The 14,276-nt window shown below is 41.1% G+C and overlaps 1 protein-coding gene across 6 annotated transcripts in view; it reads right to left on the reverse strand.

The window, feature by feature from the left end:
• LOC143004089 (unconventional myosin-VI-like) overlaps positions 1 to 14,276 on the reverse strand; it is an 84,070-nt gene that overhangs the window by 33,304 nt on the left and 36,490 nt on the right. For all 6 annotated transcript variants that reach the window (XM_076154951.1, XM_076154950.1, XM_076154949.1 and 3 more), the window contains exons 13-20: positions 13,903 to 14,060; positions 13,539 to 13,630; positions 12,423 to 12,495; positions 9,620 to 9,747; positions 8,030 to 8,125; positions 6,868 to 7,038; positions 1,548 to 1,586; positions 1,153 to 1,246 (exon numbers count right to left, since the gene is read on the reverse strand). In XM_076154951.1, coding sequence (XP_076011066.1) covers positions 1,153 to 1,246; positions 1,548 to 1,586; positions 6,868 to 7,038; positions 8,030 to 8,125; positions 9,620 to 9,747; positions 12,423 to 12,495; positions 13,539 to 13,630; positions 13,903 to 14,060 — 851 coding nt within the window. The remainder of the gene's footprint in view (positions 1 to 1,152; positions 1,247 to 1,547; positions 1,587 to 6,867; positions 7,039 to 8,029; positions 8,126 to 9,619; positions 9,748 to 12,422; positions 12,496 to 13,538; positions 13,631 to 13,902; positions 14,061 to 14,276) is intronic.

Genomic DNA, 14,276 nt, shown 5'->3' on the forward strand with positions numbered 1-14,276 from the left:
CAGATGTGAGCACTCTTAATTAACTGGCACATTGTTATTGGCCTCATGCTGCTTTAGAAACTCACCTATCAAAGTGCCATTTCCAGAAGTCTTTTTTTTATAAGTGACAGCTGCTGCTCGTTGTTATTCAGCCAAGCGTCACCTATTCTTGTAGCCGTGTTTGTAATTGCCATCGTCACTCTGGATCCAAGTCTTTTTTTTACAAGGTGTTCACATTAAAATAACCTATACTTCCCCACTTTTACACTACTTACATGGTGTCTTTGCTTTATCTTTAATTTATCAGATATCATAAGAAAATCTTTGCAGTTCTACAAGATTGACAATGCGAGCAAGAGAACTGACTGGGGAACCACGTAGCTCCTAATCCTACTCCAAAAACGCTGACTCATTTCTTGATAAAAGAAAGTCCACCCTGATGTTTCCTGGGCCATCACAAAACATCAACAACAACATCTGGACGTGGGACACTCTGGGGCCTGGGAGTCAAAGTTAGCATCATAATTCCACAAAGGGCAGATAAAAATGCCAAAGTGGGTAAAAGTTTCAGCACAAATTTCCATTTTTGGACCTTGAGGCTGCTTGTTTCCTAAAAATAACTCTACTGCAACATATCTATATTTAAACCAGATTAGGTTGATTTTCTAGGGTTTCTGTCTTGGTTTGTATGTCGAGTCATTTCTGAGAGCTTTATCTTTATGTTATTTCTGTTTAGTGTGGGCATTGAACCCCGGTTCCTTCCTCGAGGATTCTTACTTTTTATTCTTTTGTTTTGTCTCAATTTCAGTTTCATATGCGCTCGGTACCGTTTTTGGATTTATTTCGAGTTCATTTGATTTAATCGGCTGAGAAGAGGGGGAGAATTTCTGATACTTGAGAGGAAACTGAAACACAGCAGCCCGAGAGAGCGGAAATTAGGGAATGGTAAATTTAACAAATCAACGACGCATGGATACTGCGATAACTAAAGAAAAGGAGGCATGTGTATGAGAAACACGGCCTGAGACACTCAGACCAAGAAAGACTCCTGATGCTGGTTAAACTGTAAATCCTCAGTGGCTCAAAGGGCTCAGTAGTTAAAGAGAGGATGTGTGTGTGTGTGTGTGTGTGTGTGTGTGTGTGTGTGTGTGTGTGTGTGTGTGTGTGTCGCACCAGAGCACTGCAGCTGGGAGAGAATCTGAGCTCCTTCAAACTGGTGGCTCACCATCTTCAGGTTGGGTTTTATACAGCGGATGAAACTGGAGCCCTGGAGGAGAGAAAGAGAGAGACGTGGGAGAGAGAGAGAGAGTGGAAAAACAGAAAGACAGACGCAGACAAGTGTACAGAGACCAAGAAACAAAGAAACATAAAGAGGGCAGAGAGGCAGAAGACGCAGACACGGACACGAGAGACACAAAAGAAACAACAGAACATCAAAAATGGGGCAAACGGGTTGATGAAGACATTGTTTTATTCCCAAAGGAGAACCTTAGTCTGGTGTTTTCTGCACTCATGCGTACTGAGGTATAAAACCATCACTGTATGCAAAAACTAAATAAAATACTGACCGTGCTCCGGAGCTTCTCCAAAAGAATATTCAGCTGAGTCTGCAAAGGAAGAGACGGAACAGTTATTGTTGAGGAATGTAAACTGGAGTTCAGTTGAAAAGGACATGGAAAGGTCCTTAATGCGACTGAATGTATGAAGAGATGTTCGTTTTTTTTAATTAAGATACATTCCTTGCCAAAAACCAAATTGAATTTTAGGGACAAAATGAGGACAGCGGTGTCTTTCGCCTCGAACAATGATGGATCTCTTAAAGTTACAAATGGGAACACTTTCTCATATTTTATATGACCGGTGTGTAGATTTGCTTTTCCCTCCAATTCCATTTTTTAAAGGTCGAATAAACATGTTCAATTCCAGCATAAAACATTTACAAAGCCATTTTCTCAAGGTTCAAGCGTCTTCAAAGCTCCAATGTTTATATGAAAGTTGACATTGGATTGCGTTTTGTTCGGTAAAATTACTACACGTTTCATTTTACTGCTGCCACCTGTGACAATGTGGAATTGCATGGACCGGCACACATTTGGAAATGTGTTTTCCACACTTTTCCACATCAGGAAATTTGATTCGCAGGCTGAACTAGCTTTCCATTTTTGCACCATGTCCCAGAAATTCACATTAACAGAACCACAGCTGCATTCATTTACATCAGCGTTAGTGGAAAACCCACCTAAATTGAAGAAAGGTGATGCAAAATATTGTGTTAAATATCACCCTTACACACTTTACTTTAAACAACACCACAGAGACACTCACCCGTCATGATCCCATCTCTTTCAGATAGACTTTGAGTGTTTACACTAAGCCCCAGCATCTTTTAGCTCACAGCAGCAATCCCGAAGAAAGTCAAACACATGCATGATTAAGTCGAGCTGCATGATCGCCTAATCTATAATAAGATTCATACGTTTGCCAGCAGCGAGGCACACTGGGCGCTTTGTGCCAAAAGCTAAGCTCAATGGCCAATAAATAATATGCTTTGCTCTTACAGAATTTGAATAGGCTATTGTAATACAGTCTGGGAAGCATGGGAACAATTAATCTGAGATGGTCGACCCTTACAGTCCGCGGCTAAAGACGGTGCTGAGGTGGACAAGAGATTTCACCCTGCTACGCTGTATGAAAAAGTATTAGTGTCTTATAAGCCTTTTGCAAAGCAAAGCTTTTAAAATTTGGTATGCATTTGCAAGAATGCCCCTTTATTGCAGTCGCTCCAAGCTAAAACGGATCAATTCTCTAGATTTGTCATAGCTTTCTTGGACATGGCAGTTTGGAAATGTTTTTGCAAGGGGAAAACCTTTGGAAATGTTTAGAATGTGCAATAGCAACAACTGTGTTCAATGAACTCAACTGCAGGCTCTCCAGGGCCAAATAGTTTTGATTACAGGCATTTGTTTTATGCTACTTGGCGTCCCAGCTGAGAGGAGTTACAGTGGTCAGATTATTACTGTCATTATACACATGAGTGGCTAACTGGTAAAATGATGCATTTCATTCTGTTTCAATTACAAATGTTTTTATTGTTTGGCCAGCACAACATTCAGCGACTAAATCCAACTTATTTATATTTACTGCAAAACTTTCTTTCTAAACTCAGATGTCTGGGGGGAAAACCTGAATCACATGTTGCTAAAGAAGAGAGAAAAATTTATGGTGATGGAAACACCCGTGGGTGTGTGGGGAGGTTAGGAGTGTCTGTGGTGGTGGATAGTATGGCACAATGTTATGCAGTTTAGTTGGCAACTAAATGCAGCTGTGTCTTATTGTCATGGCTGCAGCTGATATGTCAATTTACACGTCAATTCATTCGTCTTTCGGAGAGACTGCAGCCAGAATTGAGTTACGAAAGCTGTTTTAGTGTTTCATTAGACATTAGAAAAGGGCACTTCTTAACTTCTTAGTTGGCAACTAAATGCAGCTGTGTCTAATTGTCATGGCTGCAGCTGATATGTCAATTTACATGTCAATTCATTCTTCTTTCGGGAGACTGCAGCCAGAATTGAGTTACGAAAGCTGTTTTGGTGTTTCATTAGACATTAGAAAAGGGCACTTCTTAACTTCTTAGTTGGCAACTAAATGCAGCTGTGTCTAATTGTCATGGCTGCAGCTGATATGTCAATTTACATGTCAATTCATTCTTCTTTCGGGAGACTGCAGCCAGAATTGAGTTACGAAAGCTTAGTGTTTCGTTTGGACTACTGAAATGCTGTCACTGTGTTTAGTAAGGAAGTTGTCCATGTTTCTGATTAAGGACTTTCTGCATCAATGCTGAATTCCAGAGATTCACGGTGGATCTAAGATCTTTAAAGCGTCAAGCTCAACAACCACCTGAACAATTCTTCTCAATAACCAATACAACCGCATAATCAAGCAACAAATACAAAAGCTGTGACACACACACATACAGTTCTTGCCTCCTTTCTTATTCTCCTCAACTCATTTATAATTGATGAATCATCAATATTCCAACACAACAGCACCGCAATTTATTCTGTTTTGGGGTTCTGTTGTCCTGACCTGCATTCATCATTATTGGTTGCTTGTACAGTTGGTGATGCATAAATCGAGCTCATTTAAGTGCCGCACTCGTTTCAAAATGAGTGTGGACATAGCCGAGCGTCTGCACTATTGAATTGTGAAGAATGTATATGTAAATAAATGCACGCTAATCAGGTTCAATGGTATAACGACAGATAAGCGCACAGTGACGCCAAACAGGCATTTTGGAGTGGTGCAGCAGTGCTTAGCAGAATGGTTTGTGGAGTGTCAGATATCATTGTTAAATTGCGTCCCTTAGCTGAGGCTCTAAGCACACTAATGTACTGTCCTGGATCATTGTTTCTGTTTTGTACAGATCGGTCAGGGGTGGAGAGAGTCAATGGCGAGCTCATGTCTACACCAAAACATTTTTACCTTTCTGTTTTAGCCCAACATCCGCACAAAGGCTGCCGGCGTTGGAGTTGTGCGGTCTCGACCCACTACCTTAAGTGCTTTTTCACATTCGGACTCTGCACTTTGCCATTGTGCTCCGAGTTAAACCAAATTTAACTTAATCTATAGAGAAGCGATAGGCATGAAGAGGTGTTATCAAAGAAGATCCGAAGAAAAGGGCACTTCTTTGACGTGTTGCTCTCGGGTTTTATGTAGGATTTCCTTCTCTTGTGCCGCAGCAGAGCCTCAGGTGCGTCAGCGGCACCGCGGGCACAATCGCTTACCACCCCACAATCTCACCGCCTATCATGTGTGCTGACATTTTTCACGCCTAAAAATAGAGCTCTGCAAAAAATGCTCTCCGGAGGGAATTAAACCATAAATGCCAGTGTTAAGATTTAGAGTGGACGGGGGAAAAAAACGGGACGAGGCAACTTCACAGACGTGGATACGGGTCGTGTGTGAGGAACGCTGATTTTAAAGTTCAATACAGTCGATCTCACGATACCGACGATGAGAACGAATCAGCAGAATTGATTTTGTATTTTCCAATCATCAGTTGCATCTGTGTTTATCATGAGCTTTACCTAAACTACGAACCAAACTAGCTCATCTGACTCGGGTCTAGAAGAAGCCATTTTAACCTCACACCTGTTTTACATCCCGTCTGCCTGCTGGGATCCGACTCCATCTCATGAACCTTAATCATAGCCTGGATAGCGAGAGGGGACCAAGGGTTAAAAGGCAGGAAAAGCAGAGATGAAGAGGCGTCAGGGAAACTCTAAAGATAACAGAGGCTGCACGCAATAAGAACTCAATCTTCTCGCCATCTTGTCCCACCTAGAAAAACCATCTTGCGAAAGGCAATGGGGTTCAATCCCCCCATATAACAGCTGGATGAGTGTTTAACCTCCATCGCTGAAACATTCCTACAGAACACACGCTTTGACTGATACCATGACACCCAGTCTGTGTTATTTACAGTATTGCATTCGTAAAAAGGAGAAGAGTGCTGGATCTCAAGTCATTCTCTTGTAAACACACCACTCATTCCCATTCATAACACCTGCTAGAATTTTCCAATGGCATCTATATGGTTCCAGGCAGTCTCTGAGATTCCATATGCACATAAATCATGTCTACATACATATTGCCCGTGCCCATTCCTGTATCAAAGGCGGTAATATTCCAATGGATTCCATGAAATGCTTGGCGTATATCTTTACGACTGGCTGCTCTGTGGCATTGACTGCGATAACAATCCTCCGCCTCGTTCCCTCCGGGCAATGTTTATATTGACATGACATGACTGAGAGGAGCAGACCACTGTGGTTTGTGGTTCATCTAGCCTTTACTTTGGATACACATCAGAAAAAGCATAATAAAGTGGGACTAGAACCCTCAATCCATAACTACATCTGAGAACGAAAGGCCTCGCCTCAAGGAATACTGTATGGAAATCAATGGAATTTCATCGTCGGCTTTTGATATGTGGATCTCCTGCATATGTATACGCCATGAAAAAGAAGGTTTTGTCTGTTTGGAGTGAACAAACACGTTCAACTGTATACGACATGCTGGAACTCTTCGTCCTACACACCCATCAAAGCGTACAGAAGCGAGCTCGGGCGGGAGATGACGGCGCTGATGGCTTTATTCTGACAGTCAGGACAGACGGTGTCAGATCTATACTGGGTGAGGCAGCAAAAAAAAAACAAGTCTGGCTCTTAAAGGTGCTGCTCCCAGCATTTCAAAGCCTCCATACATCACTGTCAAATTAGCTACCGTACCTTGATAGGTCGGTGTCATCAGCCAAGGGTACACAGGCCTGTTTTCAACTATTTGGTGTTCTAAGCTTCGTTCACTTTGTTCGTTTCCTTTTCTTGCGACGGCGCTGAAACTACACTACAGAGTCTCAAAGTCAAGTAAAGAAAGGAAGGTGTGGTCTTTATGCAACGTCTGATTTGGGACCGCTCACGGGTATAAGAACCTCATGGCTCATGTATCATCAGCCTCTCAGGTTATGGATACTGTGTTAGAAAGCAAATCATTGAATTCCCTCTCTCCTCTTAGCTCTGCTTTGGTCTCCGCCGACTCCTGAGAAAAACCGCTATTAATCATGAAAGATGCTCAACTCAGGCTTACTCAGGTACTGTAGAGTCGATCCCAGAGCTTTCTTTTGTGGCTGCTTACAGTTTCATACACAGGGTGGTAGGAACTGATGTGTATCATATTTGCAGGGCATAAAAACCAAATCAATCAGCAAAAAGAGGGTAATATTGGTGATATAGGTAATAAATCTCCATTAGCTCATCACCAGGTTCCGGATTTACCCGGTTCCTTCTGTGTGTGTGTGTGTGAATATGCGTGTTTCTTATGTCCGCTCACCTTAAATTTGTTGCCCACACTGATGAAGCTGAGTTTTCCAGCCTTCTGTTTGACGTCCTTGCTGTTGTTGGAGTTCTCGAAGAGTTCGCGAACAAAGCGGTCCTTGGACTCGCTCACCAGACATTCCAGAGACATGTGCAGGGCGTCGTTGTTCTTCTCCACAAACTTGGTCTGAAAAGGATCAAATTGAAGAAAACTACTGTAGCGCCATATAGACTTGCTTACTTTGGTGTAGGTGAATAATAATCCCCATCTGGTTTCCCCTTTATTCCTGGTTCTTGCTGGGTTATTACATATTTCCAATTTAATGTTTTTGAGGACATGAATGTTTTTTTTCACTTTTGGTCAGTGTTCAGTATGAACTAAGGTGCCCCAGGCTCCATCTACCCAATGGAAGTAGTAGATTACATTAATAAATCACAAAAATTGCAGTTTGGATGTAAGAGAACATCACATTTCCCAATGGCTTTTCTGTTGGTTTGCAACTAAGTTCTTTTTCCCAAACATATCTGGACCGTATACATCTAAAGATTGGTTACGCATGAGCGCTAAAAAATTCAATTCATTCATAGTTATTTGAGGCAAAATGATCATAATCTTTTCTCATCTATGATTTATTGTATTTACAAGAAAGAAAAGGCCACCAGCGGTTTCTAGAATCCAGTGATGAAAGAAAGGAAATGAGAATAACAGCAAGTGGAGTTTTCTTTTTGTTAATCATAGCTTTTGTTTTTCACCAAAAGGCTGCACTGTAGAAGGACACTGATGACATAGAATGAAATTATGGAAAATAAAAGAAATTCTTAAAAATAAAAATGTGAAAAAATTCTACAAAAAAATTGAAGACTAATTCTCAGCAGAACCTCTAAACAAATGGGATGAAATAAACAATCTATACATTTTACTTTACGTCTGTTACAGTTGCTGTTTACAAACAAAAATCGTTATCCTGCCAGCTAAAGGAGTCTTAACAGTGCATTTAAGGGAGAAATGAAGAGCTAATTTAATAAAAAAAGTATAAAAAACGCCATTAGTCTTCTTAGGCTTTTTCTTTTTAGTGCCTCTGCAGCAGGCGGAGCATGATGGTCAGCAGTGAAGGGCAAGAAAATAACAACCTGTGAAGGAGCACCGGCTTTTTTTCTTTTTTTGTAAATGAACGTACCGTCTCGTAGCACACGGCTCCTGCAAAGTGTCTGATAATAAATCCTTCATCATCCCTCACGTTCCTGTGAACAGTCAGCTTCGATTTTCTAGGTATCTGAAAACACACACAAACACACACGCAGAGACACAAAATCACATGTGAACACATGTGTGTGCAGGCACAGGCACAGACCTAACAAAACCTTGAGACTCAGCAGAGTACCAGCATATTTTTCATTTAAAGTGACATTCTAATTCCCAAGCCTGTCAATCATTCTCATGTGGAATTGGAGATTAGAGTCAATGTCACTAATTTGAATGTCAGCCACATTATATGGTAGTGCGGATGAACATTATTCTCCATTACAACTAATGTCACAAGGTGAAACGGTAGCGTGACTCGTTTTTTTTAAAGGGTTCACATTATGCACATTTCTATGTTCTTATTTTATTTACATGCTCCCCACCTCTCTCGCAAACACACTCACCCACACACTCCTATAGCTTCGTAACAGCTATAAAACAGAGGTGATCAGCTTGGAGATGTCTGCGGATATTAGCATTTGGTTTAACATATAAGGGCAAGCGCAACAAAATAAATCAAGCCACAATAATATAAAATTGAACGAACCATTAAAGCACACTTCTTTGCTTTTAACATGTTAATGCTGACAGTTTGTGTAGACGGCTTGTAGTGTCAGGATCAGTCACGAATGAGCTGTCGGCTCTCTTAGGAATGGGTTTCTCCACTTCCTCACACAAGAATTTGGTAAAAATGGAAAAACTATGCAGTAAATATGCGGTAAAATGGGAAATTATGAAGCATCGCAGAAAATTGAGCCGTTTTCTAGTATTTGCTTAAAACCCTGCAATCACAGGATCGCAATAAGGCTTGTAGACAAATACATAAAGAGTATATAATGCATTTTCTCAGCCTTCTCCTTCAACTCAGAGGCAGTTGAAGGACCTTGTTTTGACGTGTGCTCAGACAAACCCTTCAGATAAACCAGGACTGACAGGTTTGTCTTACTGGATGCATTTAAACTCGAGCTTTGACAACATTTTTGACAATGATGAACACAAGCGCACTCCTGTATTACGGTGGGGGAAACAGTCCCTTTGTATTTTCACAGGGACCTTTAGTCCGGGACCGAGTACTGGGGCAGTGTGTGATTTAGCCTAAGCTGCTTTTGCTGATGACAAATCATTATTAGTAAGTTTAAAGATTCAACACATTGAGAAGCTGAATTACTGCCGACTCCAGCACAGCTACTTGGCCCAAAATCAGAACAATAACAAAGGTAATCATAAAGCTCGACAAAACACTATGTATACTGTAGATAAACAAACAGAGAGATCATTCTTCATTGATCCCTGAGGGATATTAAATAACATAAACACTTGGAGAAAACACAAGCAGCCAGAAAGTTAAAATCTAGAGGACAACAAAGTTAAGTTAGGTTGAGTTAAATTATTGAAAACCCACTGCAAAGTCTGTAGTTTCTGTGTAGACATTGAGTTGAAAACCCTCATTGTTGTGTTAAAATGATAGGGGTTATTATATAAAAGCTCCATCATATCTCCTTTCCCTCTGTCTCCATCTACTCACAGTCAGCCGGAAATGGTTCTTGTGTTTGCTGTGTACAGTGTCAGTAAAGTGCTGGTCAGTGGGTTGAGGTAGACGGTTCTCTTCGTCCAGGATGTCCAGGATGCCGACCAACTTCGCCTCCACCAGGTCTGCGGAGGAAGAGCACAGGGAAGATAAGACAGCAGACACCGTGTCGTTAATGGACCTGTCTCTGTGCACCTGGGGGGTAATACATCCAATTAAATCAAGGAGGTGAACTCGACGATTAAAAAACCGGAATTAAAGTTTAATCAAATCGGATGAGAGCGTGGAGAGCACAACAGTTTCTCCTTGACCTGACTGGACGGTGTGAAAGGTGGTGACGGAGCACAGATAATCGCACTTTATCAACAAATAGTAATAATGGTAACTCATCGGTTTGTTTATCGGAACACAGATTACTAAGTGCTCTATCGAATGCCATAAAAAATGATAAAGTACACGGCAAAACAATACAGACAGCAACAATTCAGAGCCAGAGCCAAAGAACCAAAACACTTAGTGGAGCCGGACCATTGACTGCTTAGGGACTTTATCAGTCAAATTGTGAAATCAATTCTAAACTCATTAGGTAGGAGTACATATATCTCTTTCTCTCTCTCTACATATATTTAAATAACTAAGTACTACAATGTGGTGTCTGACCACATTGGAGCACAAGCACGTTTATAGCTTCATGCTGACAGTCGAAGGTTAAGCAAACCATATTCAATCATAGCACGGAGGGAAGGGTTGTTAACAGGAATAATGAGTCTCCTATGCGTCTTCATAATCTCTTTAGTTACAAATGGGAATAGTATCCAGCGATTTCGCTTCTCTCTCATCGATTTGGAAAGTTAGTTCGTTGTCAGGTTAAGCTTCTGTCCTAAGCGGCCGTTGGATACGCGAGTTCAGATGCCAACAGGTGATTTGGCAGGCACTTTGATGAATACTGAAAGAAGAGATGAGAGGAGCTGCTGCGTTCTGGACGATAACCAAGGGAGAGTGTTTTGTGTCGGGTTAGAAGATTAGAAGAAGGTTAGAAATGTGGGGGACAGCTTTCCAGGTCCAAAGTAGTTAAACATTTATATAATTTTGGAAATGTTTCAGCTATTTGAAAAAAAAAAAAAATCAAAAATCAAATTAAATATGATATAATTACGTATTTGAGCTTGTTTATTCCTTTTTGCCTTATTGCTCAAAAGTCCAAAGTCTGGTGGCAAAATCTCCTCCATCTCCCCCAATTATTTTATTCTCAGTGAATGCATTCGAGTAGTAATAAATAAATAACTAATGGCGTGGAAAAGCAGCAAACCCAGTGTCAGCAGCAAGAACAAATAGTAAATTGTACGGATCGATGCAAAGTTGTGCTTGAAGTGCAGCGTCAGGCGGCAGAAGCACATTCTAACGGCGTAATGAGCGTAAAGCTTCTGTTTGATGCGGCTCGATCCAGACGAGGAATCATTGGAGCCGCTGGAGCCCGACTTCAACATTTACATCTCTTGTTCTGACTCCATGTTGGCTTATGAATAATGGAAAACCGCAATCGGCCTCTGAAGGAAGCGCTCTCATTACACTGCTAGACTGGATTTACTGTTGCTTGTCGGACTCGTGGTTAATTTCATTATCGATTAATCTATTGGTGATCAAATCTGTTTTTCACTCTCAAAACTCTTTTAAAGCTCTTGTTAAAAAATATTTCCTAGTTTTGCATTGATTTGTTTACACATTCAATTTTATAGTGGTTTATTTCTGTTTTCTTAGCTATTTTATTGAACTTTTACCTCTTAAATTACATTTTCTGATGACTTATTTTCATGTATAAAGCACCAACCCCATCCAGAAAACAGCCAATGAATTTATCTTTTTCAGCTCCTAAATATTGATTGACTAAAGCAAAATGGGTGGAATTAATAGGATTTTGTTATTAACCATAATTAGGACATATATGGATGAGCAACTACAGGAAATATTTGCAGGTAAAGGAGCATCTACAAGTTATCAAATACAAGACTCACATACTTTTACTAGCATGAACTATGAAAGACCTAACGATTTCAATGGCACGTAAATTCAAAAGCCTTCTAACCATGTACAGTTTCAGATTAATGAACAGAGCCTTTAACAGTGTGGGTTTGCTTGGCATTTGCAGGACTCTCGCTGACTCTGCTGTAGTTCACTATCTTACATTGGCCAAATCACCAGAGCTGAGCATCAGCAAAAAGCATAATTAACCTTCTTCACCTCTAATCACCTCACATCCATCTTCCCCCCTGTTTACGGAGCAAAGAAGACACAAACTTGGGAGGAGGAGCTGACATCACATTGCCTCTTCATCTCTCTTTACTCTGGCTGTCCGTGAAACAGGGAACGGGGCTCCAGGGGTCAAACTGTGGAGAGGCGGCCCCTCAGCGACGGTATAACTGAAGGCTCAAAGCCAGCGGCCGTGGCTCATAAACAAAAGGCTCAAAGTTGGTCGCACCTCCCCGGCTCCTCAAGACAGTAAGAGGACAAACTCTGAATAGTGAACATTGAGCCAGAACGGCGAGCAGCAGCTAACTTCTCCATTAAGATCAGTTACTGAATCAAGGAGACGTTACAAGCTGATGCATATATGTAGTATACGATTAACCCTTTGAAGCCTTAAATAATTTGACTTTACTTTTCACGGAATTCCTTAGCCACCTAAAGACATATTACATTTTTGTTGTCATTGTCTGAGATGGCAAAGAGAAACCGTCTGAAACCATGCAGATGTCTGAACGGCCTCGCTGCTGGTTCGTTAGTTTAGAATGATTAGTCATACCTATGCAGTCTTGATTGTCCACATAGTGGACCTCGTTGACTCCAAGCCCCTCCTTGTGGTACAGCTCCTGCTCCTGGAATGCAAACGAGATGTTTCTAATGAGAATCCATAACGACATTCATAGCATGCGCACAGGGTCCGTCTAATGAGGATGTGGAAGTTTCCGCAGTTCAGCCTGGAGGCCATTCTGCTTCTTACAAATGGCACTTACAACAGCTTTCTGCTCTCAGACTCTCAGGCTAAATGAGGCTTTAAAGGTTACAGATTTCCTGCTCAAGGTTGCTGTCTGGAAAAGGGAAAAAATTGATGGGGCTGGAACTAATTATTACTTTCACTAACGATCAGTTTCTTTGGTTTGTGTGTCAGAATACGATGACATATGTCCGTCATAAGTTCTCAGCGTCACACTCCAGATGTTGTGGATGTAAGACTTTCCAAATTCAACCAAAATTGCAGACAGAACAGCAAAGAACCAGCTGATTAGTTTTCTGCAAACCTTGAATAGATCTTTACTTTATCAACAAGGATATATTGCAAATCATTATTTTGTGTCAGTATTCTGCACACTTCCAAGACTTGCACTGCATACGTGTTCAGATTGTCACAAAGTAATGCTAATGGTGCTTATAAAGGGCAAGTTTCATTAAAAAAAAAGAATGAGAAGCAGTTTCAAGAAGCAGGTTTACCAAGAAATACACAGAAACTTTGTGAAGTCTTACTGGAGTTGTTATCTGACGACTGCTGCTGTGATATGTACAGGACTAAATTAACTCAGCTCTCAACACAAAGCGTACTTTTGAACAAAAGGGAAATAAAGTTCTTTGGGGAATGAAAGGGTTTTGGCATGAAAAGGTTTTAATGTTGGGTGGTATTCGTTTAATTGAAAAAATAAACTTTCATCAGAAAATGTGAGTCTGCCGATTTCAAACGGAGAGATTGCATTAAAGAAAAGAAGATTATGTTTATTTATCAAAGCTACGATTCACCGCTAGAAGTTTTTGATGTTAGATTGTTTATGATTGATACATTTATGAGTTCGAGCTGGTAGAGCTCCTCGTCTCAAAACTGATAAAGAGACTGTAGATTCTTGGAATGAGATCCGCTGACAGCCCTCACCTCTTTCAGGATGCGCTCATTGAAGAACTGCTGCAGTTTCTCATTACAGTAGTTGATGCAGAACTGCTCAAAGCTGTTGTGTTCAAAGTATTCTGCAAAGGAGACAGCAGAGGTCAGGAGTGATATTCTTCAAACAGAGGTTGATTAATCCCGGCTCAAATGAACTTGTAAACTCTAAGCCGGCTGCCAGAGCGGTGTTATCTGCTTTAGGATATCCTGCAAATAGAAAGCTCTCATTTTGACAGAAGCAGTGCAGGTAGGACATAGAGGCACAGATCAGCATTCATATATACTCCATCCAGACTCACAACTTCAATCAATCAACCCTTGTCCAACTAACTAACTGCTACGGCACGGTACCTACCAAAGCCGGCGATGTCCAAGACACCGATGAAGTTGGCTGAGGAGTCGAAGGGGAAGCACTGGTTCACTCTGGTCACCACGTGGTCAAACAGGCGGCTGTACACGGCTTTGGCCAACGCGTCCCGGGCGTTATTGGCCTGCTCCACTTTAAGCGGCACCCTGCGAACAACAAAACAACAAACACAGTGAGGCAGAGTGTTCAAAGAGGAGACGATACGGAGATTCTGATCTAGGAGAGGGAAGTTTGAAGTGTTTGAGTGATGTCCAAGTCTCTTTTGTCTGTATTTTTTATGATTATTTCATGAACTTCATGTTTTTGCATTGACTCAAATTCCTCAGATGAATAAGTGATCAAGCGTGCTTTAGACCATCAAA

Source organism: Genypterus blacodes, unplaced genomic scaffold (genome assembly GCF_046128005.1).
Source record: "Genypterus blacodes isolate CSIRO-AG114 ecotype Tasmania unplaced genomic scaffold, CSIRO-AGI_Gbla_v1 ptg000064l_1, whole genome shotgun sequence".
Taxonomy (NCBI): domain Eukaryota; kingdom Metazoa; phylum Chordata; class Actinopteri; order Ophidiiformes; family Ophidiidae; genus Genypterus; species Genypterus blacodes.